Below are 27767 nucleotides of genomic sequence, written 5' to 3'. Positions count from 1 at the left end.
CCGCCAGCCGCTGACCACCGCGGCCCTCACTGCGCCGCCCCGCCCCGCCCCTCTCCGCCAATGGCGAGCGGGGCCCCGGGGTGCCAATCACCGGGCCGGGCCAACCGGAGCGCCGCGGGGGCGGGCCCGGGGCTGAGAGGCAAAGTTGCCGGGCGGCTGCGGAGCCGCTCAGGGGCAGCGCGAGGCTCCCGCGGCCCCTCGCGGTTCCCCCCCTCGCGGCCGTACCTCACGGCGGCCCCGCACCGCGGCCCCGCACCGCCGCCGGCTGCCCGCGATGGCGTGCGCCCAGCTGCTGGCGATGTGCCTGCTGCCGGCCAAGCCCGGCGCCGCGCCGCGCCGGGAGCCGCTCCCCATCTTCCACGACGTGAGTAACGGGGCCGGGCCGGGCCCGCTCGGGCGAGGGGGCCGCCCCCGGGGGGCTCTCCGTGACGGGAGGGGGGGGGGGGGGGGGCGGCAGCCGCCCCTCTCTGCGTGCTGGGGCTCCGGGGGTTGGGGGGCGGCGCCGCGTTCCGCAGGCTGGATGTGGCCCTGCGGCACCCGGGGGGGGTTCCCTGGGCTGGGCCGGGCCGGGCCGGGCCGGGCGGCTCGCGGGGCCCTGGGCAAAGCCGCCGTGAGGCTGAGCCCCCTGCCCTGAGCCCCCTGCCCTGAGCCCCCTGCCCTGGAGCCGCAGCTGGAGGGGTGGGGGTCGCGGGGCCCTCCCGGCAGCGTCGTTAGCGGCGCTGATGAACCCGGCTGGTGGAACGTGGGCTGGGGGAGGGGGTCGGGGCTGGCAGCTCAGCTCCTCCGGGTGCTCGCTTTGTCCCAGCTCTGTCCCTCCGAGCGTCGTTAAGACGATTAAAATGGGGAGCGTTAACAGCGCTACCAGCAAGCCTCTGGGCACACCAGCCGCTGCCCGGGTCCTCGCGGCTTCCCTTCGTCTCCCCCCGGGGGCCCTTTGCTCCTGCCTCGGCTCCGGAGCTTGCCAGAAGGGTTCGAACACCTCCTCGGTCGGCTCTCTGCTGCTGGCCGCCTTCCGGCTGGGTCCGCGGAGCTCAGCTGTGCGCCTTCCCTGCTCCTCCTGCAGCTCCCAGCCCGTCCCGCGGGCACCCGTGTGTGTGAACACGCTGCAGACCCTGGGCATCGCCCCCACTGTGGGCACGGCCTCTGCTTCTGGCACCTCCAAGAGCCCCCAGAGATGCGAACCTGCTTTTTTTGCCCTCCCCCAAAGCCGTGGAGATGGTGCTGGGGGGTCCGCGGCTCTCCGGGTACCCCTGGGTCCCGGTGGCACCCAGCAGGGACTGGGGAGCCCTGGGCTGCTGGAAGGGCAGGCAGCAGAGCAGGGGGCTGAAAGCAGCGCCAGTGGGTTCCCCTCTGACGCACGCGGTGGAGAGAGCACCTGGGCAGCCTGGGTGCTTCTGCCGTGATGAAGATTCAGAGGAAAAGGTGATAGAGGAGGCTGGGAGGGACAGAGGGGGCCAGATGAGAGGGAGAAAAGCAGGCTCTCCCTGCCTGGATGTGTCAGGTTGTGCCAGGCCAGCTCTAATGAGCCAGGTCACCTCTCCTGGCCAGCACTCCGGCATTCGCCACTGCTGGAAACTGCTTGCATCCTGGGGAGGTGAGGAGGAGGAGGAGGAGGGCTTTGCCTGCGATGCTTCGGTGTGGGCGCTGTGCGAGCCGCAGCGCTGCCGTTGCAGTTCTTTCTCTGCAGACATCTGAAGCCTCTGGGACATTTGGCCCCAGACTGGACCTCAGGGCTTGCTTGTTTTCCTCCCTGCACACCAGAGACCGAGCGAAGCCGCCTGGGCAGCCGGCCGTGTGCCTGGTGCTCTCACCCCGCCGTGCCCCCAGGGCGGCTGTCCCCTCCCCGCAGCCAGCCCGGCCCTGGCTGAGCGGCCGGGAGCTGGGGTTGCTTCCAGTCCTGCGTGCGGGGATAAGCCCTGCGATGTCCTTCCTTCCCAGGGCTGGGGGGGCTTCGTAAATGTTGGTTCGGTGCTTCCTCTGTCGTTCTCAGCCTGTCTGCCATCGCAGGCGCTGAGTGGGGTGCGGCTGCTTGGGCACAGGGACGAAGGGACAGGGACGTCTCTCTCTCAGGCTCGCAGCAGCGTTCCTGCGTTTCTGGAGCTGCCAGCTGTCCTGCATGCAAGTGAGGGTTGAGGCAGGGCTCCCCAGCAGCCAACACAGACCTGTTCCCGCTCCCAGGCTGAGTCCCCCTCGCCGTCCCCAGCGTCACCCGGCCTCAGGGGACACGGGGCAGGCGTTGCCCGCTCTCGCAGGGCTCTCGTGGCTCTGCTTCCCAGCTGAGCTGAACTCGACGCAGCTCTCGTGCGTGCAGTGGCAGGGCTTTTCTAACACGCTGCTGGGGCAGAGGGTCCCACGTGTGGTTGAGATCAGCTGTCTTTGCTGAGATTTACACCGAACCCGGGACAAAACCACCCCAGGTTAGCGACCCACAGCCTTCCCAGCCCCATGGCGTCCCCCCAGAATTGTGCCTTCCCTTCTAGCCCGCAGGCAGACTGTGCTGGCCCAGGCCATCCTGGGAGCAGGGGACGTTTGGCCTCCCTTGAGTCGCGTTTGGCAGTGCCCGGGCGACACTGCGGTGTCTGGGGGTGCGGGTGGGTGAGCTAGCTGAGCTCAGTGACCGTAGGAAGTGCAGCCCCGAGAGCCCCAGTGGGAGCAGATGCACAAGCAGACCCTTTAGCCTGGAGAAACCTTTGCTTTAAAACCCGGAGAAATCCCCAGCGTGTGGGAACTGCAGGTTTCTGTACTTCGTTCTAGCGAGGAAGCTCCGGAGTGCGGCGTGGGAGCCCTGATGGGCGTCCAAAGAGCTCCCTGCTCTGCTTTCACGCAGGAAGGCAGCCTGGCCCCGCTGGAGGCCAGCACCCCGCAGGTACGTTACCTAACGCTGGGCAGCTCAGGGCAGCGCCTCCAGGGGAGCTTGCTTTGCTCAGACGAGCGTCCTCCGAGGCGTCCCTGCCTCTGCTTTCGGCCGCGAGGACGGACCAGAGAGTTCCCTGCTGGGACCAGCATCAGAAAAGCCTCTGCCCAGTCGCAAGGGAGCAGCATCTTTGGGAGCAAGGTTCTGGTTTCAGCTGTCTTTGCCTCTGGGCTGTTATCGCGAGCGCCTCGGTGGCCGTGCACGCAGGGCTGACTGCGGGCTGCGCCCTCAAACAGTGCAGCGAAAGCATCAGCAGGGAGCAGGGGGTGCAGGGGCAGCTCAGCAGGGATGGGGCCTCCTGCAGCCAGGAGCAGAGCTGGTCTGGGGTGGTTTTATCAGCGGCTTCTACTTTGCAGCTGCTTGGAAGAGAACGTAGCGCAGTCTGCCTTCCCCCTTGCCTGCCTTTTTTTTTTCATTCCTGATCTTTCTTCAGACCTGAAAGAGATGGTTAAAAAGAAAGTTGTTACACAACTTGCTGTTGTCAGCCCTGTTAGGATGTGCTAGCCAAAGCCTGTACTGTGCTGTCTGCGAGGTGTTCCCAGGCTGCAGAAACCGTGCTGTTCCTCCCCAGAATCAGCCGAGACCTGCAGATAACTGTTGGTGAGCGGGGAGAGGGGAAGGAACGAGAAGCCCCAGCTTTCTCCTGGGCCGCAGGCGGGAGAGTCGGGTCGGGACGTGTCACTGGAGCGGCTCTCAAACCGTGCCCTGGGGCAGAATTCGTTACAGATGAATGAATGAATTATTAATTGCGCCGGAGGGGGTTCGCATGTCCAGGTGTCCCAGGCAGGAGGATTGCGGAGGGCGGTTACACCGCCCAGGACAAGAGCTGCCCGTCAGTGCAGAGGGCTGAAGTGTCAGCGGTGATGCCCAAAGCGTTTCCATTACGGAGTGTTTTTTGCTCAATGTCCTTTCATTTAAAGGATCTGAAAAATGAAACGCCTTCCATCACGAGTCTGTAGCAAAGCTGCGGCGATGCCCTTTCTACTTTGTCCCCCTCCGTTCTCTAAAAGATGCTCTGGGCAAGCGCTGGGCCCGCTCAGGCAGTAGCGGGTGTGCCGGGAGCTTTGTGCGGCGGAGGAGAGGGATGGTTTTCATCATTTGCAAAGGGAAGCTTCCCACAGACCGGCGTGTGCGGCGCTGTCCTTCCCGGCCCCGGTAACGTGGGCTCCTGCACGGCTCCTGCGGGGCCCGCAGGTCTCCCCGCGGTGGCTGGGGAGGGCTGGCGGCCGCCTCGCTCGCTGTCGAGCCGCACCGCTCTTCCTGCCCCCCCTCTCAACCCTGTCGTGTTTTCCCTTTCAGATTTTCCGGCGAGCCGACAAGAACGGTGAGTGCTTTGTTCTGCCGCCGCCTCCCCCTCGCAGCCTGGCTCCGGGCGAAGCGGCAGCCCTTCCCCGCCGAGAGGCTCGCTGCAAGAGCAAAGGACGAGGGCAGGCAGCTCTCTGCCTGGAAGAAGAACGCCTTTCTGCGTTGCCTGATGGAGAAGACACCGGCCAGGGGCTGGGAGGGGGCTCCCCAGCCTCACCGCCTGCGTGTCGCTGCGGGCAGAGCCTCCCGGCGCTGGGTGCCGCTCAGTGGGGACGAGCAGCGGGAGGGAGGGCAGAGCAGGCCGTGCAGCACGGCTGGCCGGGCTCCGTCGGGCTTTTTCTCCACCCCTTGCAGGACTGGTTCAGTCTCTGCCCCCTGTTTGGGTGACCCCGCTCCTGGGTCCTGCCGGAGTCCCTGGTGTCTGAGAGTTCGGCTCTGTAGGCCGGGATTATATTCGACACCTGGAAACCAATAAGTCCGATGTCACAAGTCGTTTCTCTGAGCCTTCCTCCCACCTGGGCTCTTCTCTTTCCTGGCAGATTGCAGATGCCAGGAGCCGCTTTTATTGCAGATCAAAATGCAGCTTGGGAGCTGAAGTTCTCCACACGCAGGAGAGGGGAAGCTCATGAGTCAACCGAGAGATTTTCTTTCCCCTAAAGACCTGATACCGTCCTCGCTGTACCGCGTATAATAGCTCCGTGCTGGGGAGAGCTAAATGGAAAGCCTGCCTGGAAAGTCATTGAAGTACAGAGCGTCTGAATGTGTTTCTGAAAATGCTACGAAGGGGTCTTTTGGAAGGGTTGGAGTGGCTGAAATGCCCACCCGGCAGCACTAGCACTGCTTGCCAGCCTTCCTAGGTGTTTGGTGGGGATGCTCTGGCTGGTGGGACATGCTTTCAATGAGATCTCTGCTCCAATTGTTGTGCACAACACGCCCAACCATCCCACGCTGCTGGTAAAGAGGCTGCTGGGAGGATTGCTGGGGCTTGTACGCTTCTTTCTGCAGATATATAATTACTCTTCCCTTTTGTTTAAACGCAGATGATGGGAAACTGTCATTTGAGGAGTTCAAGAACTATTTCGCTGATGGGATCCTGAGCTCGGAGGAGCTGTGGGAGTTGTTCAGTGGCATTGACAGGCGTCATTCAGAGTAAGTAGCGTGGTGGCGCAGAGGAGAGGAGATGAAGGAGGATATAAAACTGCTTGACTGTAGATGGAGGACGTTTGGAGGCGGGTGCAATAAATAGTCAGGGTGAGATAAACCTACCTCTTGTAACACGCAGATGTTAAAACCCATTAAACACCGGGTACAAGTATTGCTGATGAGAGAAGCCAGACATTTTGAGAACAGGCGTTATCAGATTTACTTTAGTGCTATAAAGCAAGCATCCATTTAAAATCACATTATGTTGGTTTGAAAAATGTATTCCAGAAATACACAGCTCTACAGAGCAGGTTGTGTATCTGCAGGAGGAGCATGTGGTGGTGTGAGGACGATGAGCAGACAGCTATCTTGGCGATTGCTGACACAGGGAACTCGTTTTCACTTATGTAAGAACTTCTCTCCACCAGAAATGGGCCTTATGAGTGTCAGCGTAACTGCGAATTTAGGCCAGCTTCTTTAAAAACGGAAAATAATCGCACTTAGCTCTCGGTTGCTGTAGATGGGGGCTACCCAGAGAAATCTGCTGGGCTTGGCTGGCTTTGTCCCAGTCTTTCAGAGATCAGCACGGCCTCGCTGGGGACCCTCTGCCCTGCCTGCTACTGAAAGCACGTGTGTTTTGGCACTGGGAGAAGCTGGCCTTTGATTGATTGTGTGTCTGGGAGCTGGCTGTTAAAGCTGACGGTGCCGCTGTAGGAGGAAGTGTCTGCAGTTCCCTTGGGTCTCAGGCTCAGCTCTGGCTCGTGCCCATCCCAGCGCCCCGAGGAGCTGCTGCGTGTGTCAGGCGCCCTTGGGGCAGTAGGAGCGGTTTGCCCGCGGGGGAGGCGTTCCGTGGGACAGCCTCGCGCCGCCCGCTGGGCCCAGCCTGCGGGAGCTTGGTGCCGCCGGCAGCAAATCCTGAGCGGTCCGTGGCTGCGTGTCCCCGAGTCATCCGCCCTGAGCTGGGTGCGCTGGGGGCACTGACTCCGTCCAGGTGTCCCCTGAGGAGATCCCGCGCCGTTTGTGAGGGGGTATCTTCCTCCGGTGGCCGCTCGCCGCCGGGCGTGCGGTCGGTTGGGCTCGTTGGACGCAGGCAGCAGGAGGTGACCTGCCAACACCTCCTCGTCCTCCTGGAGATCCCAGGGGCTTAGCAGAGAGCCGTCGCCTCTCTGTGCGAGCGCTCCTTCCGTCGAGCTGCGGTTTGGGGCGACTTTGGAGCCGTCACCAAGGCGATACCTCTGGAAAGCGGACGGCACGGAGCAGGGGCTTTACCCGGATGCCAAACACCTCCTGGTTCACCACCGCGTTCGAGTCGGGTTCCTCCGCCCGTCCTGAGCGACAGAACAGGGCTGCCAGAAGGCCCGCGGGCGGCACCGCGGAGCCTCGCCGACGACACCGCAGCCCGCGGCAGCTCTGCCCAACCTCAGCCCTTCTGCCTGGGGTTGGGCAGGGCGCTGAGACACCCTCCCAGCTGGCCGGGGTGCGCGGCGGCAGGGGCCAGGCCAGCCCCGAGCTGCCCCGCGGGCTCTGTGCCCCCGCGCCCCCCGGCAGCACGCCCTCGCCCAGCGCCGTGCGTGGCCCTGGCAGCGGCGGTGCTCCCTGCAAGTCCGGTGCTCCCTGCAAGTCGTCGCCCGCGATGACGGCGCGGTAGCCATGACGACGTGGCAGCACTGAGCTGGTGACATCTATTAGCAGGGCATGGCCGTTGTGGTTTTGATCCCTTTTTGTTGTGAAGAACAGAAGGGACCTCGCAGACAGAGCTGGTTTCCAAATTTGTGTGCCCTGTAACTTCAGGGACGCGTAGGAGGCCGCCAGCCCCACGAGGATGCCCTCGTTTCTGCGAGAGCAGGCTGGAAGGCCCAGCCACGGGGCCGTTTCGGGGACGCTCCCCGTTTCTGTCCCAGGCCGGTACGTGACCCGCACGCACGTAGGGAATGGTGTGAGCAGATGCGAGAGGGATGGATTTGGGGTTGTGGCTGCAGGGAGCTGTGCACGATCACTCCAGCCTGACCCCCAGCTGGTGAAGGAGGAGGGGGTGGCACGTGCTGGAGCGGGAGCCTGGTTCTCTTACTGCCTGGTGAGAGGCATCTTGTCCCCTGCAGACGTGTTTCTCAGAGTGCTGTCATCCTGACCTGGAGCTGCGTGCCTGCCGGGCTCAGGGACTTCAAGACAGGCTCGTCCCCAGGGAGATACTGCCCGGAGGCTGCCACTTGCTCTGGGGTGCCGTGTGTCCCCTGGGCCACCTCCGCTGGCTGGCGTCGCACACAGCACGGCCCGCCAGGAGTCGGCGTCGGCTTTCGCTTGGTGCTGCTCCAGGCGGGGTTTGGCCTTGTGCTGGTCCGTGGCATTCGCTGTCACACACGTGGCACAGAAACCCTGCCCGGGGCAGGCAAGCAGGCTTGGCTCTGGGCAGCCTCGGGATGCGTGAGGTTTCGCTGAGCTTGCCAAAGACTTCAGTTCGGGGATGTAACGGGTTGCGCTCTGTGTTTGTATAAAGACAGGACCGAAAAGTGCACACCGGGCTGTGTGCAGAGCCACTTGTCCACTGCACAGCACGGGCGACAGAAATCGGGCGGTTCAGTGTGCTGGGCCAAAGAAAGCTTCCCGTGGCTCTGCCTCTGGAGCTGGGCTTTCTGCCACTCGTGTTCGGGGTGTTTAGGGAGCCCTTCGCCTTCGTGCGAACTCGTGGCTCCTGAGGGCTGTGCTCGTACCCCTGCCATCCCCTCGGCAGAGCTGCTGGGGAACCTTCCTCCAGGGCTGCCTGCTTGCTCTGTGCTTGCAGGGACCCGGTATTTTGGAGAACTGGGTGAAACTTGCCACCGGATCCAAGAGTTACTGCCTAAGGACACCAAGAGATGCCCAAGACCGTGGTTCTGTGAGCCACGTTTCTTTACACTCGCGTTCTCTTCCTCGCCTCTCCGAACAATTTGCTGTCCCAAGGAGGTGGTGAGGTTTCCCCTGGAGTGGAGGGTGTTGCTGGGCGCCTGAGCCAGCGCCGTGCCTGCCCGCACTGCTGGCTGCTGCTGGCTGGGGGAGGACAGAAGCAGGGGATCCTGTCCTTCGCGTCAGGTTTGCCCTGCCCTTGAGTCGGTTGAGACACTGTAAAACCCCCGGTGTGGTGGTTGTCCGCGCCACTGCTTGTGGAGGGGCTGTGAGCAAGGGAAAGGACTCAAGGAGAGCCAGGCAGTACTGGGCCAGGGCTCTTCTCTCCCAGTATCTTTCTGCCACCAGTGTCCACAGAAGGTGCTTAACGAGACCAGCTAGGAAGCACCTTCACCCTCACAGCTTCCAGTGGTCGCTGGTTTGGAACCTCCTTGACAAGACCACCAGCTCCTGTAGTCCTCTGCTCCACAAATCTGTCTAATTTTGTTCTGAAGCCGTTTAGACTTCCAGCTTCAACCACGCAGGCTGAAAGTGAGTTCCACTGTTGAGCTGTGTAGCATCAACTGATCTTCCTTCGGTGTGTTTTAATGCTGGTGTCTGCCCACCGTGTGTGATATTCTGCGGGCCGTTACGAGAGGCGTTGCGAGGTGGTCAGTGAAGCCTTCTCCCTGCAGATGCTGTGATTGCTTTGGGCTTTATGGAAGGAAAAAAATGCTTCGTTACTGAGCAGAGCACATTCAAACACGGTCTGCTTGTGTCTGAAATCAAAGGCTCAAAAAGCAGTGGTGGGAAGAGACCTTCGGAAGGCTCTAGGTCAACCTGCTGCCGGTGTGCTGCTTAAACGTGAGTTCAGCACAACCGTGGTCAGCTCTGCAAACATACCCGGCGTTCTCCTTCCATGTCCCGGAGCTTTTCTGGTGATGGGAGAGCTTCAGCACTAATCCAGTGGCTGGATTTGGCCGTGAGGGTGCTGTGTTCAGCAGGTCTGGGTTGAAAAGATTGTTTTCTTGTCGGTGCCAGCCTGACCGAAGGAGACACAGCAACAGAGATTTTTACACCCAGACGTTATCCGTGTCTGAGTAATGGAGTGCTGCCCAGACACATCCTGACTCTCTTTCATCACTGCGAGACTGCATCTGCTCCTCTGGCTCACAAAGCTGACATCTGTGAAGATTAATATTTCAGAGGTCTCATACATTATTCGTTCTCCATCCAGAGAGGCCGTAGCACCACGCTTTCCTTCCTTCTCCTCTGTCCTTCCCGTCAGGTCGTGCTCCACCTCCTGTTTGTTCTGGCACTGGGGCAGGGTGCTGGCAGCCCCTGTGTTTAGCCACCTCCGTAAGGTTCGCTTCTGTTTTGAGCCGGTGGAATAAAACCTGAGGTGTAGCCCGGCATATCTTCGGTGGTTTGGGTGGTGGGAACAGTAAAGCTCGTCAGAATGCCCCCTGTAAAATCTTTGAGTCCAAAATGTTTGACTGATTTTGTTTGAAGACTTTACATTTCCCCATGAGACTTCTTTTTCCTACATTTCTCAAAATTATTCCGTAAATTATTCCATTTTGGCTTTAAATATCTCCTTATTTTAATTCTTTGACATTTAAAAGATGATGTTCCGCGTTGAAACCAAATGCAACTTCTCGTTGTAATTGGGTCCAACAGCTAGGTTCGCTGTTGTGTTTTGCTTGTCAGAAAGCACAGTGCCGAACCTGGCACTGGAGCAGAACAGAAAGCTACGTCTCCCGGGGAAAAGGCATTTTCATCCACCAGAACTTCTGGGAGAGAAAAGACAAACCTTTTTAGAAGGGGTGAGAAAGCTTCACTGCTGCAGAAAGGTCTCGGGAGAACCAACATGCGGCTTGCTGCTGGGGCTGGGGGTCTGCTCGCAGCCTCCCCAGGCCTCGCTGCAGCAGCCCCCAGCCCGGGCTCCTTCGTCCTCTCCCAGGCGCTGGGGGGGCAGCGTCGCAGAGACCCAGCTCTGAAGGCGTCCGCACTGAGCTCCGAGGTGCGCGTGCTGGGCGCTCGCTGCTCGTGGCGTGAACTGCTGCAGTCTGCCCCGGGAGGCGTCGTGTAGTCCCCGTGGACCTTTCTGTCCTGCACCCGTTGGGAAGGTTTAGAAAAATGAGGTTCAGAAAATCCTCCTTTGGGTGAGAGGTAGCGGTCAAATGGGAGTGACAGGAGGTTGGGTACAGACTGCTGGGAGCCTGAGGCTGTGATCTTGAGCCACGAGTGAAAGATTTTGGATTTCAGTAGATGCGCTGACCTTATGCTTTTAAAAACAAACAGACAAAAAGACAATCTCAGAGGAAATAACCTCAGTCCTTTGGTGCTGTGGAAGGGTGGTTGTGTAAACTTTCCTCCTGTCTTTGGTCAGATCCTCAGTGTCACAGCATCAGCCGGTCTTTCAGCCCTGGGGAGCAACCGCCCCGCTTAAGAGTGCGGTGTGAGGGTTTGGGAACCAGGCCTGTGATCACAGCAGAGGTTTCCAACCTGAACGTTAAATGCTTTAAAAAAAAATAAATAAATAAAAAAATCCCATCTGCTTTGCTGAAGCTGATTGATGTTTTCTTGCATAAATTCCAGGCGCATTCTGACAAAATCCTAACAACATAATGATGACAAGATCCTCCATCATCAGTTCAAGCTTAATTACAGTTAATCAGAGGTTTGAGCACAGTCAAAATACAGCTATGTGGAAATGTGGAGCGTCTCAGGATAAGTGCTTTGGAGACAGAGGGTGCCTCTCTGCAGTGACAGAGGGGATGTCGGAGGGAGGGGCAGAGGGAAGCCTCTTGCACCCTTGCAGTCCTGCAAAGGGGTCAGGATTTGGCCCGCAGGATCTCTGCGTTAGCTTCTCCTGCTTTCTGGTGTGAGAGGGCTTCTGGTAGCATAAGAACGATGCTGTCGTACCGATGTTTTCTTGCTGCACTCTGTTCTCCTGACGGAGCCACGCTGTGCCCTGGGAGCTGCTGTGTCAGTGCCGACGTGGGAAGAGCCAGGCGTGATTCTGCACTTGTGTAAGGCAGGGGCGGGGGGGGGTGCAGGACCTGGGAAGGGGCTGGGTTGGGAAGGGAGCGGGTCTCCTGCTGCAGGAGGCTGGGTTTGCCACAGGATCTTGGTGATGGGTTCAGAGTTTACTTGTTCCATGTTTTAGTTTTTAATTAGTTACCGTTCGCTTTAAGTAGCGAAAAGAGAAGATACAAAGAGGTACCAGCAACCTCTGGCCTCTCCTTCCAAGCCGCAGAGTGGGTGCTGACGGCAGCTTTCTGACACACGGGCACCTGCTTGCTAGAGCCCAGTTTGGGGTCTGGGCGATGGTCTCGGCTGGCAGCCCCTTCTCACTCCTGCTGAAAGTTTTCCCAGCTCCAGGTTCTTGCTGGGGACAGATGCAGATGCCAGGGTAATGCATGTGCCAGGTATGTGACTGCATTTTGCTACCTTGGGTCAACATCTCCGCTTTTGCGAACTTTACCTATTTCTTGGACGGGGACCAGTGGCTGCAGTTATTTCTCTGGGGCACGGGGCTCACAAAAGCCACGCCACGGGTGCTGCGGTGCCTGCCAAGTCTCTTGTGCCACTGCAGCAGCAGGGCACTTCAGTGGCTCTGCAGGCTCCAGGCAGCTTTCAGGATTATGTGGAACAAATTAAGAAGGAGCAAGGGGTTTTTGCAATTTAAATTTCTGCTTCAAACCCCCGTCATCCTTGCGGAGCTGTGGTTGGATGCATGGAGCTGCTTAGAGATGGGATCGGCAAAGTTTGACGGAGTGGAATTGGCAGATGAAGGGGCGTTGGTTTCGTTGATTATCAGGATAGTTTCTCAAGGGAAATACTATTTTTTATTCTCATCAAAAACTGTCTGCAGTGCCAGGACGGTGCACCAGATCCTCGCCTTAATCAGCTCCTACAGTAGGTGTTTGAAGTGGAGGAGCCAAACCACACCCTAAAACTGTCTCCCTTGCCTAACCAGGGGCCTGATGCAATGAACTCGGGGCAGGGGGCTGCATCCCGCTGCCAGGGGGCTGTGGTGACCCCTCACACCGAAAGGGGGTTGGGTTTGCTTCTCAGGTGAACCTGCTTTAACACAACTAACTTCTGTTTCGTGCCACCCGGTAATTCCCCTCCCAGCACCCCGAATCTGGGTTCTCCAGCAAATTGTAAGCGCGGAGCATCCTCCCGAGTCAGTTCCCTCCCCTGGGACACTCGCTCACCGCCAGTCCCAGCGTTTCACTGCCCACCCTGGCCTCTGGCGGCTGTGCAAGCTCCGGGGTCCTACGGGCTCGGGTGCCAGCCCAGGGCAGCCAGGGACGTGGGGACTTTGCCAAGTGGCTGCCCTGCACCTGAGCCTGCAGCCTGCTCGTAGGCATGGGGCAGGCTTTGTGACTGGCTGGGAGACAGCGGCGCTGTGCAGCCTGCTGAGCTTTGCAGGCGTCGCTGGTCCCAGCGGACAGCTCTGCTCGCAGTAGAAGTGGTGATGAGGTGGTGTTTGCCCTGTAAGGAGTGGGGAAACCTAAAATTCGAGATCTCAGATCAAAAATGAGAGGCTTCGTGCGTGGCCTTGCCCGGCAGGCTTTGCATGTTTTCCTAATTTGAAGCACTACGTGTTGTTAAACCATGAAGTGGAAGCTCAGCAGGAAGGCGGACCCAGAAACCATCCGTGGCAGCGCTCACACGAGCGGTGGTGCCGCGTCCTTGTGCTTGGAGCCCGGCAAGCTGCAGGCATCTCCAGTTCCTCTGCATGTGCTTAAACGTTTAAAAATCTCTTTCGTGCTGTCTTCCACTTTCCCAATCAGAAATAGAAATGGCTGCAGGCACTTAGGGGATTTTGAGACAGCAGAATTTCTGGAGAGGAGGCTGATGTGAATGAATGCCATCCTGGGGCATTTTCCCTGGAGGCCGCGCAGGTGATGCGAGGCATCGCAATCAGCCCTGCCTCAAACCTCTGGTTCTGCCCACAGTCCTCTCCTGACAGCCGGCAGGTAGGTATTTCTCGATGCTTCCTACTCCCTCTCCACCCCAGCTGCCCCTTTATTAGCAAGGGGAAGGAGCTCAGCCCTCTTTGCCTGCAGTGCTCGCTAGCTCTGCAGTCAGGAGGCAAGGGCTGGCCTCGCAGAGCTGCAGGTGCGGGGTGACGAGGCTGGGGGCTGGTGGGGCTGTTCTGCCATGACCCCGTTCGCACTAACGGGGCGGCCTCCCTGCCTACCTGGACGTACGCTGGCTTTTCCACGGGATTCCTGCCTTGTCTGGCACCTGGCATCAAGGAGGCTCAGGGATCCGACAAGCTTTTCAGTATGTGCTTGGTTTTTTCTTTATCATCCGCTTGCTGTCTGCGGGTTCTGTGTAGCTCCAAGCCTTGCAGGATGCCAGCCTTGGTTCTGGCTGCCTCAGGGGGACAGGAGGGTGAAGCCCCTCTGGTTTTTTGAGCCCAGAACAGACTTCATCGTAGGAACAACTCCTCCCTTGGACTGTTTGCGGCTGTGAAACTTCCCCTGCCCCCAGAGGGCTGAAGGCAGCTCCAGGGCCCCTTGGCAGCAGCTGCGCCAGCGGCAGGTGGGGCAGAGAGGCCAGGAGAGGGCCTGCTGCCATGCGGAGAGGCCGGGGCTGAGACGTGAGGGGGATGTCCTCGCTGAGCACTTTGCGACCTGGGGGGGAAGAGGTTCTGCGGAAGCAGCTCCTGGGTCTCGTCAGGTCCAGGACCCAGAAATGGGGCTGGTTCCCCAGCCCAGGGGTGCGGGGCAGTGCCTGCCTCCTCCAGCCCCCTTCCCCGCTCCGTCCTGCTCCCACAGGCGCTTTCTCAGCGTGCTGCAGCTCCATCTTCCTGCTGCTGGACGGGAGATGGGGAAGGAGCAGCCCTCCTTCAGCCCTTGAGGCAGAGGTGATGCCCTACACCCCTTCCTGGTGCTGAGCGCAGCTCCTGAGCTTGTGTGGCTTTTTATCTTCTAATATAGCTTTTAAAAATGCACTGGGGGGCTCCAGACAAGCCTTCGAGACCCTGCTCACCACAACTCTTTCCCCCAGACCAGCCCCACCATCTAACAGGAGTGGTTTTTTTCTTGCAGCAACGTGGACACAGAGAAGCTGTGTGGTAAGTCGGCCGACCTTCCTGCTCGGGGTGGGCTTTGTCTCCTGCGGGTCCGCGGCGGGGTTTGTGCCCACCTGGGCAGGGCAGGGCAGGGCTGGGTGGCTCAGGGACACTGACCCTGCGTGTGAATCCCTCCGGGAGGGTGTCCCAGGGCGTCTGTGCTTTCGTCCAGGGAGGAGAGGTTTTGTCACGGGAGGAGGAGAGGGCTCTCCACCTGCTGCCAGGCAGGAGGTGCGACCCCTGGGAGAGGGACGGGAATGCCCCCAAGCGGTGCTGGGGGCTGCTGGCACAGGGGAGGCTGGGAAGGAGCTGCTCTGGGAGCTCACTGTGGTCTTCTCTCCCACTTCAGATTATTTCTCAGCGTATCTTGGGGAGTACAGGAACGTGCTTTCTGCACTGGAAACGCTCAACTCTGCTGTCCTGGCAGCCATGGACAAAACCAAGCTGGTAAGGACGGGGCAGGAGAGTGATGGGGCAGGTGGGGGGGTAACAGAGCTGCGGTGAGCTCAGCTCCTTGTTTAGTGTTATCCTTGGGCTTCAGGGGCCACGACCGTGGTGCCTCCCAGGTGCACCGGGCTGCCTGCCGCAAAGAGGTGCGGCATGGGTGGGCTACACGCGGGTCAGTCCTGCTGCAGGCGGCTTGAGCTCATCGCAGCCTGTGTGAGTATCCTTAGGGACAGGGCTGCTTTGGGAAAGTGCCAGACGGTCAGAAGGGAAGAAATGGTGAAATTCGTTGACTGCCGGCTTCGTGCTGTGCCCATCCCTGCTGCGAATGCCTTCCCTCTTCCTGCAGCTTGCGCCGATGGGAGGCAGATCTGAGGCTGCTAATGAGGCCGAGCAGCGTCCTGCCTTGCGAGCCTTCCTGCCTGCACACTGCAGGGCGGGGGCTGTGGCACCCGGCACTGCAGCTGACGTACAGCTGTGGGAAGTGCTGCAAGGGACCCCCGTGGGTACCGGCATCTTGTTCGCATCTGGAGCGTATAAAATGGTTTCGCTTTGTGTCTGGGTCTTGCTCTGTTCTGCGACCGTGGGAAGGGCTGGCCCTTTCTTTCCCTGCCATCTGACTGATGCTCAGTGTGAGGCGGACGAACGGCACGTGCCTGCGGGAGCAGGACCACGAGCAGGACCTCGCACTGATCGCTCCTCCTGGAGCAGCAGGGCTCTTGGGGCTGAAGCGTGAGGTGGATGTGGCCGAGCTGCTCTTCTCTGCTTGGCAGAGGTGGAGAGGGAGCGGCGGGTCTGAGCAACGCTCCGCGTGCCCCCGTCTCAGCAGGCGGCTGAGGGAGGGATATGGAGGTTGCAGCCCCAGCCCTGCATCGCCTGCAGCTCTGGCAGGTTCCCCCTTTGGGCCACGCCGGGCCAAAAGGCCGGTAGTGAGGCTCTGGCGGGCAGCAGGTGACACGCCGTGCTGGCCCAGCGCTGCTGCGGGCGGCAGAGCCAGCGTGTCCCTGCCCAGCAGGGCGGCCGCAGCTCTCTGCTGGCTCTCCGTGACTTCGGTAAGAATCGCCTCAGTTCCAGGCAGGGTGAGTGAAGCACCCGCAGCTCGAGGTGTCCTGAACTTCACGGGAGGAAGTTTGGCCCCAAATTTTCCGTGTACCTGCCATGAGCTGTGTTTTTCTGGGGGAGTTACGGCAAGGCTGAGTCGGCCATCGCAAGGAAGGTGAACAGGGAAAACGGGCAGCTTCCTGCTGAGCAGAGAAGCAAATGAGGGCCAGTCCTGCTGCTGGCTCTGCCGAGCAGCCCTCAGTGGTGTTTACATCTCTGTAAAGTCACCCGGGATCTCGCCCCCTGAACCTCCCTCTGGCCGTATCCAGCCTCAGCAGCGTCTCCCTGTACAAGCTTATTAAATGCGAGTCCAGAGGGAGAATGATTCATCTGGAGGGAGCCGTGCTTTATTTGAATTCTTCTCTGCCTTATTTATATATTTATTTATTTTAATAATGAATTCATTGTATATTCACGCGTTTCTCCAAAGTACAGCACAATTACTGTCTGCTCCGCAGTATTGGCATGATGTATTCGTTCATTTAATGGTTCCTGCTGTAAACATCCCAGTGAGCTCCATTATAATTACACATCGCTCTGCAGCCGTGTTCAGCACTTACCTTGAACTAATCATTTTCTTAAATTAACTTCTCATTTTTATCTCCTGACCCTTTCGTTGGGCTTGAGGAAAGAAAAAACAACCTGGGCTGGGTTTGTTGTTTAAGTTACAAGACCTTGGATGCAGCTGCTAGGAAATGGAGCTGGGCAGGGACTCCTGGCAAAGGGGAAGCCGGTTTCCCCTACTGAAACAGATTGATGTGGGCTTGTTTTTCCACCTGTGATGGCTCTGCCCAGAGCTAGGAAGAGGAGGACAGGGCGGGCAGGCATTTGCAGCACTGCTCTCACCCGTGGCTCAGCCCCAAGCTCCTGGGTGTCCCGGGGCAGGTGCTGACCCTCCCGGGGCGCTGCTCCCTGCACTTCCGCACTCAGCCAGGCTCCGCACCGGGGAGGAGGCAGGAGGAGGGCAATGCTATGGCTCTGTAGCCATGGCTTGTGCTGGAGCTGTGGGAGATCTGTCGCTGCTGGAGGCTGGCGGAGATAAAATGCTGCTTTCTTACCTGCTGTGACCTGGATGCATACCCGTGTTTGTATTTCCAGGTGGGGATTGGTCTTGGGCTATTCTGGGATTATAGGGTTGGATGGGAAGGTTTTAGCCAAAGCTCACACCTCTCAGAGCCAGAGGAGAGGGCAGAGGACAGAGGTTTCCCATCTTACGTTGTCTGCCTGCCATCTCTGTTACTTCAGACATCCCTAACGCCCCTGGGGCTGAGGACCAAGAGCTCCGGTTTGGCAGAGGAGCAGCCCACCTGAATGAAACCTCACCCTGGGGGTTCTGCTGGAGGTACAGCAGCTCTGGGTGCTGAGCAGACCGGAAGGCATCTGCCCACTGGCGTGGCCCTCTCCATAAAGCTCTGCTTACGGAGCAGGGCTGCGGGGTCAACAGAAGATAATTTTCAGTCCCTGCCTGGTTTTCCCCAGGCTGTATTTAAGAGAGCTTCCTGTGATGCCCAAGGAGGCAGCGATACCCGTACCAGCTAGAGGAAGGAGGGCATCTCGAATGGGACCTGCGTCTCACCAGTTAAACCGTGGCATCTCTTGGGTAGGGCACCATCTGTCTCCAGCAGCTCCGTACTTCTGCTGCCAGAGGATTGCTCTCCCCTGCACCCTCCGGGCACTTATTCCGCAGCTGTAGAAGGTCTCATGTACATACGAGCCCACTTTGCAAGATGAAAACCAAACAGAGCATGAGATGCTTTGTTAGCAGAAGGAAAGCATGCCTCACGGGAGCTGCGCGTGGCGCGCTCAGACAGCGCTAGGACAGTGCTGCAGCGGGGTGAGGCAGGGAAACACGGAAACCAGAGCTCAGGGGGAGTACGCTGAGGCCGCGCTGGGAGCCGTGGTTTGGAGCGGTGCCACTGAAAGTCCGTTCAGTGTCCGGGATTCCCACCTCTCTGCATGCCACCGCTGTCGCTGCGGGCCAGGAGACCTGGCGTGGCTCAGCGGCGTTGCTCAGAGAGGGCTCGGTGCCCTCTGCCAGGCTGCCTGGTCCCGTGCCCGCAGCACACCTTGTCGCAGCGCTCCCCAGCAGCCTGCGAAGCATGGAAAGTGGAAGCCACGTTCGTCCTCGCTGCCTCCGAGACTGCAGTTCCTGTAGGAAGCAGTGTTTGTGTGGGCAGCAAACCTGCACCTCGCTTCTTGTGAGTCCACGGTTGGCAGAACAAAAGCACGTTGTCAGTGGCTTGTGCCCGTTCTTCATTGCTGAAAGCGTGGTAAAGGAAGATGCCTCTTCATAGACGAGGTGCATTTTTTTTTTTTTTTTTTACCAAATTCCATCATTTTCTTACGTATTCTTAAAATATAACTGCTGATAGCTATGCTGAATATGCTAAATGTACCTTATTCTGTGGCTACGCTTTGTGGTTACAGTGTAATAGTTTCAGAGCAAGGAGCAGACTGTGGAAATACCTCGGGCAGCAGCCTGATATTTCTCTCAGGAACCCATGTGCTAGAATCTTCTCATTCTCTAGCTTGCCATCGCTGCACACTAAGCTATAAATACCTCTCCAAGTCAGATGCTCTTACGTCTCCATTGGCAGGAATTATGTGTTCGCCTATTCCGTTCTGTGAACATCATCATAGGAAACTAATAAAACCTCTCAAAGCACAATTGCAGCAGCTCTTGGCAGCTTTGGGATTTTCAGTTGGGTCAACAGAGCAGAAATACCACTCTGCAACCAAAAAACTTCTCTTGTGTCTGCCGAGTTATTTACAGCTTTCCAGGAGCCTCTGCTGGGAGCAAAAAATGCTGTGTGCTCGGCGAGACACAGCTTTATCGAGAATCTATTTCTGGGGGGGCTGGGGCTGCTTGCTGCAATACCTGACGAGGGTTTTGCTCTCCCCCCAGAGTGCAGCTGAACCAGCGAGGTGTGTTTTCAGTCAATTGCTTCCCTCCCCTGGCATGAAAGCAGCCAGGGTGGTGCAGAGGGGCGAAATAGCATTTGAAGAGCGCTGAAATGCCTCCTGTGACCCCGAGCACAGGACGCACGTCGCTTGGTGCGGCGCGAAGGCCGCGTGTTTCAGCCCAGGAGCCGGAGGTGCTGGGTGAAGGAGGGCTGCTCGGCCACGGAAGGGCCTCGCTGGGCAGCCGTGCCCCGGGCTGGGCACTGCTGCTTCCTGCTGCATTTCTGAGAGCTTTGCAGGGCTCTCCTGAGAAGCGGCTATTTCCAGCCTTCTCTCTGGTGCGTTCCCTGGGGCGTGCTGCGTTGGGCTGAGCAAGGCACGGGAGGGGGCTGGCTCGTCGGGTGCAATGCCCGCCCGAAGCACTGGCACGTCCCCGTGGGACCCAACTTGCAGGGGTCAGCGTGGGCTGGAGCCTCCAGAAACATCTGGCAGGAGCCTGAGCTCTCCTCTGAGCTCGCGTGCGGCTGGGGGTGAGCTTGTAAGGGCAGCCCAGGCCTGTCACAGCGCTAGGCACCCAGCACGGGATCTCCCAGAAGTGCCCTGGAGGTGTTGCCAGCTTCCCAGCGCCGTTCCGGGCAGGGGGAATCGCTTCCCCCGAGCCAGGCCAGGCAGCAGAGGTTTCTCTTTGGAAGAGCTGCACGAGGAACAAGTTTCCTTCAGGCTGGTGTGTGTGCTTCGGGAGCAGACACCCCAGGCAGTCTGCCAGCCCCTGCCTGCGGGGAGACGCTGGGGTAGGAGCAGCCGCCTGCAAAGGGCTCTTCCTGCAGAGAGAGGGGCAGGGGGGTCAAATTCAGACCAATTCCATCCTGGAAACAAAATGGACTGCGCCCAGGGATGAATAATGGCCCCCAGCGCAGAGCGAGGGTGAGGATGCTGGGGGGAGCAGGGGGGGCTCGGCTGCAGGAGGCACAGAGGGGCAGAGCTGGGGCTCTGCTGCCCAAGGCCACGTCGCGTCAGCTGCTCCTCTGCCGTCCTCTTACTGTGGCAGAAAAACGAGATTCGTTTTAAAAGACGGATGGAAATCTATGCATAGCACAGGCGCTGCGGTGAGAGCTGCCTGCTCACCTGGGCGGTGGGCTGGATGGGGAGCAGCGGTGGCTGTCGGCGCTCTGCAGACGAGCACCCTCTTCACTTCCAAGGCCGGGAGCTGGCGTTCCTTAACGCTGTAGCCCTGCGAGGATGCGTCTTCAAATGGAGCAGTTTCCAGCTTCAGGTTGGATGGCTGCTGCGTTTGGGTAATTAAGGCAGTGACTTCATTTCTCCCACGTAGGTGTCGAGCCTGTCCTCTGGGGCGGGGGCTGCCGGCTCCGTGCCACCCCTCTCCCCCAGAGAGACTGGCTTTGAGCCCCAGCGCGAGGAGTGGGGCGTCCCCAGGTGGGGCCTGGGCCTTGCACCGCAGTTTTGGCACCGGCGTTAAGAGTTAAGTCCAAGTGCTTTTACGCAGAACTTCTGGAATTTGGGATCCTCGGTTCTTCTGCCCGTTGGAGAGAAACAGAATAGGAATTGGAAGTATTTGACCTTAATAATGCGGTCGCATCCGTGGAGGCTGTTTTGGAGAGGGGAGAGGGAGCTCGCAGTGCCTGGTGCAGGGGTGGCAGCCAGGCTCCCGTGGCGGTGGGCAGGGGTGAGGACACCGCAGGGCGGGTGGGGGTGGCTGTGGTCTGGTCTGCCTGGTGGTCTCCTCGAGGTAAGGGCTTGTCCCCTCCTGCTGGATGTTCCTGCAGACCAGCCAGCTCTCCTGCATCAGGTGGAGACTCCCTCCGTGGCCTCCTACCGCCCAGCCGTGGCTCCGGGAATGCTCACGCAATGCCCCGTGGCTTCTCTGTCCCTTGAGAGTCTTAAATGCTGGGCACGGGGGCTGGCCTCAGGCCGCTGGCAGCACTTCCCAGCTGCTCCCCTTTGCCACCTCTGTTCCTTGTCTAACCGTGTGCTGAGCTGAGGCACCTTGCTAAAGCTGCAGCGAAGACCAGTGAGCTCTTCTGTGACAGTGCAGTGAAATCTGCCAGCTCCCCAGAGCACCAAAGGGCCTTTGTACCAAAATTGCCGGGAGTGAGTTCAGTTTCCTGGTTTTCGTCAGCTCATGCTCTGTACCCGGTGCCAAGCTGCTGCGGTGTCGAGGTCAGGAACCACTTCTTGGGGTAAAGTTGCTGTCATACAGCACCGCGTAGACCTCAGCTCATCCCTCCTGCCCCCTCGGGGCTCCTGCTGCGCTGGCTGCTGTGTGCAGGCAGGGAACTCGTTCGTTCTCCCCAGCTCCCGTGTGCCGCCCTGCACTCTCCTCTCACGACGGATCCCGCTGCATCTTCTCACCCGGCTGCAAAGCCCCTGCCCCGCGTGCTCCTGCGAGCCCCGCTGCCGCCTGAGCAGCACCCGAACAGCTGGGAGCAGAGGAGGCTGCTCAGCCCACCCCAAAGCCCTCCCTGCAGCTGGGGCTGTTTCTGCAAGCAGCCTTAACCCGGGGGCTCGTGCGTGTCCATCGCTGCTTCCCCGCGGCTCCTGGGCACCCCGGGGCCGTGCCGCCCGGGCTGTGGGTCAGGCAGAGCGGGGTGGCAGCCTGCCTTCCCTGCTGGGACCTAAAAATCTGACACCTAAAAATTCGGTTGGCATCCACCCCGCTGGGGCTGGTGGAGGAGAGGCAAACCCTCGTGCCTTTCCTCGAGCCCTCCCTGAGCCTGCCTGCTGGCACCGCTGCAGGCGGGAGCTGAGGACTTGTGTCTGTGTAAGGGCCAGCCCCGTCCAGGTGTGTCTCGGCTCCCTCACACGGGAGGCACCTGACGTTTCCTCCCCCCTTCCCCGCAGAGGTACGAGACCTCCTCCAAGACGGAGCAGTTCCTGACCCGCTTCCTGCTGCGGGAGACCATGCACCAGCTGCAGTCCCTGCAGGGCTCGCTCGAGTGTGCCGTGGACACCATGGAGGAGCAGGCGGGGCGGGAGAGGTAAGGGGGCGCCCGGTGGGACGCGCTGCCCCTCCAGCACCCAGCGCGGGGCCGCGGCGCGGGCAGGGCTCATGGGACCCCTGGGAGGGACAGCGGGGAGCAGGATCTGCCCTTTGCAACCTTAGCTGGCCCCGCTGAGGAATGGCTCCAGCTGCCCTGTTGTGTTTTATTCCTTCAGGAAGGACGTAAAGAAGTCGGAGACCTCCATGGGCCTGAGGTCAGGGAGGCGGTGTGGGCGCAGAGGGCAGAAGAACGTCTGTCTGTCCCCGACGGACCCCTACTCCGGGATGCTGACCACAGGTACCGCAGCCTGGCCATCCCCGGGTCTGTGAGGGTCGGGGCGTCTGCCCCTGCCCCACTGCAGCCCAGGCTGGGTGCGAGAGCAGCGACACGGGGCACGGGGTCTTGTCTGCAGCGGGGTCAGGACCGGTGTACCCAGAAACAACAGCCCTGACCATGGCAGGATTTCCTGTGTCTCCTGGGCAGCGGGAAGAGTTTCAGGAGAAAAATAAGTTTCTCGGTTCCAGAGTTTAGAAGCTTTTGCGGTTTTCTGAGTTCGCAGCGAGCCTTCTGCCTTCCCCTGCGCAGGCATTTGTGTCGAAGCTGACAGCCAGTGGATGGCCCAGATCACCAGGCTCCAGCAGCTCATCGAGAAACTGGAGTGCAAGGTGCGTGGCAGCAGGGGGGGGCTGGGGGCTGCCCCCCCGCCTCGATGCCTCTCGGGGCGGCACGAGGACCTCTCCCTGGGACAGCGGCCTTGGTGTGAATGTCTCTGGGGCCATGCCCACCTCACACCGAGCTGTGCTGGGCTGTGGGTGCCTCTCGTGTTGCTTTATTACAAAATCCCTACCGTTAACGATGGTTTTGTGAAATGCAGAGCCCACGCTTGGAGCCCCTGAAGGAGGAAGCAGCGTGCAAAGGAAGAGATGAGGTGAGTCCTGGTCCCACCTGTCCGTGCAGGAACTGGGGTGCACACGGATTGCCTCTTGCACGCCTCTGTGCTCCGGGACGGGCCGCCTGCGTTAGCTGCTGCCTTTGCTCTGGGTGGGCTCCTTGCCCAAGGCACACGTGGCTTCTTCGGGGGCCGTGGGTGTTCACGAGCAGTCCGAGGAAGGCAGCCCCCTGCTCGGGAGCGCCCAGACCTCCCGGCTTCTCAGGTGCCCCTCTGGGCTGGCGGGGGACACGGGGACGTGCGGCAGTCCCAGAGCAGGGCCCTGTCCCCAGGTGGAGCACGAACCCCTGGCTTTGCGGGCGCAGTCTCTGCTGTAACGGGGATGTGCCCAGCTCAGAAGAGGACAGTTTGTGATGTTGGCTCCGTCCCCGGCGTGGTGGTGCCAGCCCCGTGCTTGTCACTGCCCAGTGCTGCAGCAGGGTGGGAGGAGGGCAGGCAAGGGGACGACTCTGCCTGCGGTGCCCCCCCGCCTGACCGCCTGTCCCCCGCAGCACATCCTGGTGGCCAAGAGGCAGATCTCGGTGGCGAAGAGCGGCGTTGAGGAGTTCCGCCAGGCGTTCAGGTCCTACACCGAGGTCACCGCCGGGCAGAGCAGCTGCCTGCAGTAAGTGGGGCAGGGGCAGGGCTTGCCCAGAAACGGGGGGCCCCGTCCCTGGGGCCTGTAACGCTGCACCCCGATGGGCAGAAGGGCTCTTTGTCGAGCAGGGTGTCCCTGCTCGGGTGGGGATGCAGCACCAAGCAGCACAGACACCTGCACGTGGGGCTCGCCCAGCCTCACAGCACTCCTGGGCTGCAGGGGGGTGCTGTTACGTGGGGGGGGCTCCCCAGGACAGCAGGGTTATAAGGACAGACCCGGGGAGAGGGGCCCTGGCTTCGCTTCTCCCCTGTGTCAGCCCAGTTCCCTGGGGAATGAGCAGGGCAGCCCCTCATCCCCCCACGCTGGTCACAGCAGCACAGGGGTGGGCTGGGCAAGGAGGGGGGGTGTTTACACCGACAGTAACGGAGGTGGTGTGCGCGTGCGAGAGGGAGCAGCGTTGCTCCAGCACTGAAGGACTTGAGAGGAAGGGGGAGAAGTCAGGGGAGAGCTCACGTCGCAGCATTGCCTTGTTTAAAACGTGTGCAATGCTGGTGGGGAGCATCCGTGACCGCCTAGAGCTGCCCCCGCAGCGTGAGACCAAGGCTCGGCACCACTCCGGAGCCGGGGCAGGGCTGAGGATGGAGCCCCAGGTTCGGCGCCATGGCACAGCTCTGCCAGATGCCCCCGGAGGCCGCGCAGCTGCGCTTGGAGAGGCTCTCCCCTTCTCCCACGGGAGACTTCAAGGCACTTGCGGAGGGAAGTGTTCGTACTGTTCCCATTTAAAGTGTCATCTTTCAGCTCTTCAGCTCCAACCATACGAAACTGCATTTTCAGGCCAAACAAAAGGAAGATCCTTGTTTTGACGTGTCCAGAGAGAATGATGTTTTTTCTTTGGAACTGACGGGCTTGTCTGGCGTGAGAGCCGCCCGTGTGACAGCCGGGCTCCCCGGGTGGGCAGAGCTGGGCTGAGGCGTGGGGGCACTCGGCTCTGCTTCACGCCAGGGAGCTGCGAGGCACGGCGCGGCGCCGCGGTCCCGTGCGTGGGGACGCAGCCCCCAGTTTAACAGCTGTAGAGCTCCTGGCTACAGGAGCTGACTCGGGTGAAGGGTCCCCTGGAGCAGCCAGCAGTTGCGGCTGTGCCCAGAGGTCGCTGCCGCCCCTCGGGATCCCGGTGTGGGGCTGGCGTGCGGATCCGCGCCCCTCGCTCCCAGGCGTCCCCAGCTCAGGGTTGCTCCTGTCCCTGCAGCGTGTCTGCCTGCAAGCTGACGGACGAGGCCTGCTTCATCCTCTACGAATTCTGGCAGGACGTGACTTCGTGGAGGAGGTTGGAGGCTTTCCTTTTGCGTGGTGGTGGTGGTGGGTCCGGGTGCTCTTAGACGCGCTGGGGGGGTGGTGAAGGGGCTCCCTTGGGACTCCACAGTGGACCCCACTCGCCCCCTTCTTGCACAACCTGTGCTGCTGCTTGCACTGCCCTGCCTGGCACGCTCGTCCCGGTGGCCCAGGGGCATTTGCAGTGGAGGGGGATGAAAGCCCAGGCAGGGGTGGGGAGCGGGGCAGAAGCGGACAGCCTTGTGCGGGGGCACAAAACCTCTCCTACAACTGAGGGGCACGAGCGAGCCCAGCCCCCAGGGCTGGAGCAGGACGGCCTCCTCGCCCCGTGCTGCCCTGACCCTGCGCGCTGCCTTACAGCCACTTGCAGTCCAGCTACAGCAAGACTTTCCAGCGCGCCATCATCAGCTTGCTGGAGTCCCCGGAGCTGCTGACCACCATGCTCTTCCCAGGTGAGCGGGGCGCGGGGCGCCGGCCGTGCCGCGCTGCTGCTCTGAGGGCGAGCAGGTGCCCTGCCTCACTCCGGGGCAGAAAATTGGCTTGGGGGCCACTTATATTGTGTTTTCTAGCATGTTCTCTGGCCTGGATAGCCAAGCAGCTGGGAGCATTTCCCAGATGGCAGATATGCTGAGTCCCACTGATAGCAGCCTGAGCCCTGGCTCGAGCACACTTCACGCCTCATTTTTCTTCCCCAGATCCCTGAAACCCCTCTGTGAAGTGCTGGCCCTCCTGGGCCGCTCACAGTGGCTGTGTCCCAGCTTCATTTTTAAGGTTGAGTGGTGCAGAGGCAAGGGAGAGACCCAGTCAGGGAAGATGCGTGTTCCCTGGGGTAGCAGCAGAAATCTGACCAAGAAGTAAGGAACGGGGGGAGTGTAGAGAGAGACAAGACCAGATCGAGCTCCAGCTTAGGGTCTCTATTGGGTTTACTGTCACCACCTGTGGAGGTGGGTACTGGTGCTTCAGAGCCCAGTGCCTATGGAGAAGCATCAGTTCTTGCTGGGCAGGGGCAGAGCCCTGGTCTCCATCACCCACAGCTTACACAGAGCGCCCCGTATGATGCCCTCCTGCCTGCCGCTGCCCCCTCACCCCTCCCCTGTATCTCTCCCCAGCATCCTGGTGGATCATGAACAACAACTGACCCTGGCGAACAGCAGCTCCCAGGACGCAGCTGGCACGCAGAAGGACGCAGAGCCCCCTGCACAGCCACCGCCTTCGCTAGCGTTTGTCACCGCCGCCTCCCTGCCCTGCGTCCGGTGCAGCGTGCTCACCTCCTGCAGTCTGGGGGCTGCCCGCCCCTCAGCTCTGGCAGTTTTACCCTTTTGCTCGTTTCGCGTGATTTATTTATTCCTCTTCCTCCTGGTGCCGAGGACAGCGTGCGGGGATGGGCTGGGGGACGTGGCACGGCAAGGGTGGCTCTGGCCCGCTGTCACATCCCTGTCCCTGACCCCTCAGAGCCACCCCTGGGTGAGCAGTGGTTTTGTCCAGGGAGCTGGGCTGGCTCGTGCTGTGAATAGTGTTTTATAGGAGAAAAAAAAAGGATTCAGTAAAGGCAAGCAGAGTGTGTTTCTGGACAGGAGTGCCAGCCGCAGCCTGCACAGTCAGTGCTGGGGTTTGGGGCAGCCCGTGTGCATGCTCCCACCCGACGTCCCAAAGGCTGCGTGCCCCAAGGCACGGCCGGGCCCCAAGCACCCCACAACCAGGGTGAGGGGAGCGGGTGAGGGTGACGCCGGGGCTGCAGCCTGCTGCCTGCGGGGCCGCCACCTCCCCTCCACCTGCCTCCCCTTCGTCCTGCAGCTGAGTGACCCTAACCCAGAACTGGCACCACGGGAGGTGCCGACACGCAGCGGCTGTAGCTGCTCAGCTGAATGCCCAGCGGGGCGGCTCGGGGCGTGCAAGGAGCCAGGAGAGCCCCTCGGGCTGGAGCAGCGCAAAGCCCACCCCATCCTCGCCTTGCAGAGCCAGGAGGACATGAGCTGCCGTGCATGACGTGGAACAAGTGACACCGAGGGCAAAGGGGGCTGGGCATTGCTGTCACGGACCTGTGCGGTGCCCAAGCCGGACACGCAGCGCTGTACTCGTGCCACCCTGCCCAGCTACACACGGGTACCTGCCCCCCGTGCTCCCCAGCTCCCCTCTTTTCCCACCCCCCGAGGGATGCTGCAACCCAGCAGCACCCCCAGAGATGCGGCGAAACGTGAATTTGACCGGTTCTCCCCCGTCCCCAGTTGCAGTTATTAAAATGCACTCACTCTGTGGCTGAAGGGGCAGTGGGGTGCAGCTCTCGCGTCGGGGGAACTCTGCCGGCTGTGGCCGCACAGACACGTGCATCGGCTCACTGGGGCCAGCCTGGCTGCACGAGCAGCCCCCTGGGCGTAGGATGCGAAGGGCGGTGGCTCCCTGCACGGGTCGGGGTTACGAGGAGCAGTGCTGAGGCTGGGAGCTGCCCGCCAGCGCCACGCCGCCGCAGGGGATCACCGATGGGCGCGAAACCCGCTGGGATTCGCCCCGTGCTGGTGGGTGGCAGCAGCCGGGGGCTCCCTGCTTGGACGGGGTGCAGGAGGGGACCCAGCTCATCCCTAGCCACAGAGATGGGGGCGGGAGAGAGCGAGACCCTTCCCTAGCAGGGGAATAGCAGCCGCTGCTGCCAGCTTGCAGCCCCAGCAGCCCGAACCCCGACTTGTGCCATCGAACCCAACTGCTGCCCGAGCAGGTAGGGAGTGCGCAGCCTGGCCTAGCTCCCAGCTGGGCCCCATCCTGCTCATTTGCCTAATTACATCGATGGCCTCTGATTGCCCCAGCCAAAGGAGCAGGTTGCTGGGAGCAGGGGGACAGCACCTGCTGGAGCCACGCAGGAAGGGACCAGGGGACAGTCGGGGGCTGGAGCTGCTCACCCCGATGGACGAGCAGAGCCGGGCACGTCCCGAGGCAAAGTGCAGCCAGCAGCCCCAGGGCAGCTCCGAACGCAGGGCAGCTCCTGCGCTAACTTTGCTCCTGCTGGGCCCGGGGCTACGTGCAGCCACCCCCAGCTTTGGGCAGCCCCGTTTCCTAGCCCGGCGCTTGCCCTCAGTGGCACCACCCTGCTGCCAGCCCCCCGTGGCCACAGCACCCAAGCTCCAGGGCCCCCTGGCTGCCAGGACACCCCTGGCCAT

The 27767-nt window shown here is 60.7% G+C and overlaps 1 protein-coding gene across 2 annotated transcripts; it reads left to right on the top strand.

Annotated features, from left to right (window-relative positions):
• Positions 1-122: 122 nt before the first annotated feature.
• NECAB3 (N-terminal EF-hand calcium binding protein 3) lies at positions 123-26171 on the top strand. 2 transcript variants are annotated; one of them, XM_040576266.1, is made up of 13 exons: positions 123-364; positions 4214-4238; positions 5260-5368; positions 14296-14321; positions 14668-14765; positions 21624-21760; positions 21939-22060; positions 22349-22428; positions 22638-22691; positions 23204-23316; positions 24536-24613; positions 24979-25070; positions 25728-26171. In XM_040576266.1, exons 1-13 carry the CDS (start codon positions 275-277, stop codon positions 25754-25756), a joined length of 1053 nt encoding a protein of 350 aa, XP_040432200.1. In that variant the 5' UTR covers positions 123-274; the 3' UTR covers positions 25757-26171. The 2 variants fall into 2 exon arrangements, with proteins under 2 accessions (XP_040432200.1, XP_040432201.1); XM_040576267.1 differs by lacking the exons at positions 123-364; positions 4214-4238; positions 5260-5368 and adding an exon at positions 7143-7267.
• The last annotated feature ends 1596 nt before the right edge of the window (positions 26172-27767 follow it).

The sequence above is a fragment of the Cygnus olor genome, chromosome 16, assembly GCF_009769625.2.
Source record: "Cygnus olor isolate bCygOlo1 chromosome 16, bCygOlo1.pri.v2, whole genome shotgun sequence".
Taxonomy (NCBI): domain Eukaryota; kingdom Metazoa; phylum Chordata; class Aves; order Anseriformes; family Anatidae; genus Cygnus; species Cygnus olor.
The sequence above is the reverse complement of the archived record's forward strand: the minus strand, read 5'-3'. Positions and strand labels throughout refer to the sequence as shown.

Bases quoted from the DNA above. Each gene is read 5' to 3' on its own strand.
- NECAB3 (XM_040576266.1), top strand. From the start codon at position 275: ATGGCGTGCGCCCAGCTGCTGGCGATGTGCCTGCTGCCGGCCAAGCCC. The intron at 21,761-21,938 runs GTAAGGGGGCGC...TTATTCCTTCAG, and splicing joins GAGCAGGCGGGGCGGGAGAG to GAAGGACGTAAAGAAGTCGG. The intron at 25,071-25,727 runs GTGAGCGGGGCG...ATCTCTCCCCAG, and splicing joins GACCACCATGCTCTTCCCAG to CATCCTGGTGGATCATGAAC.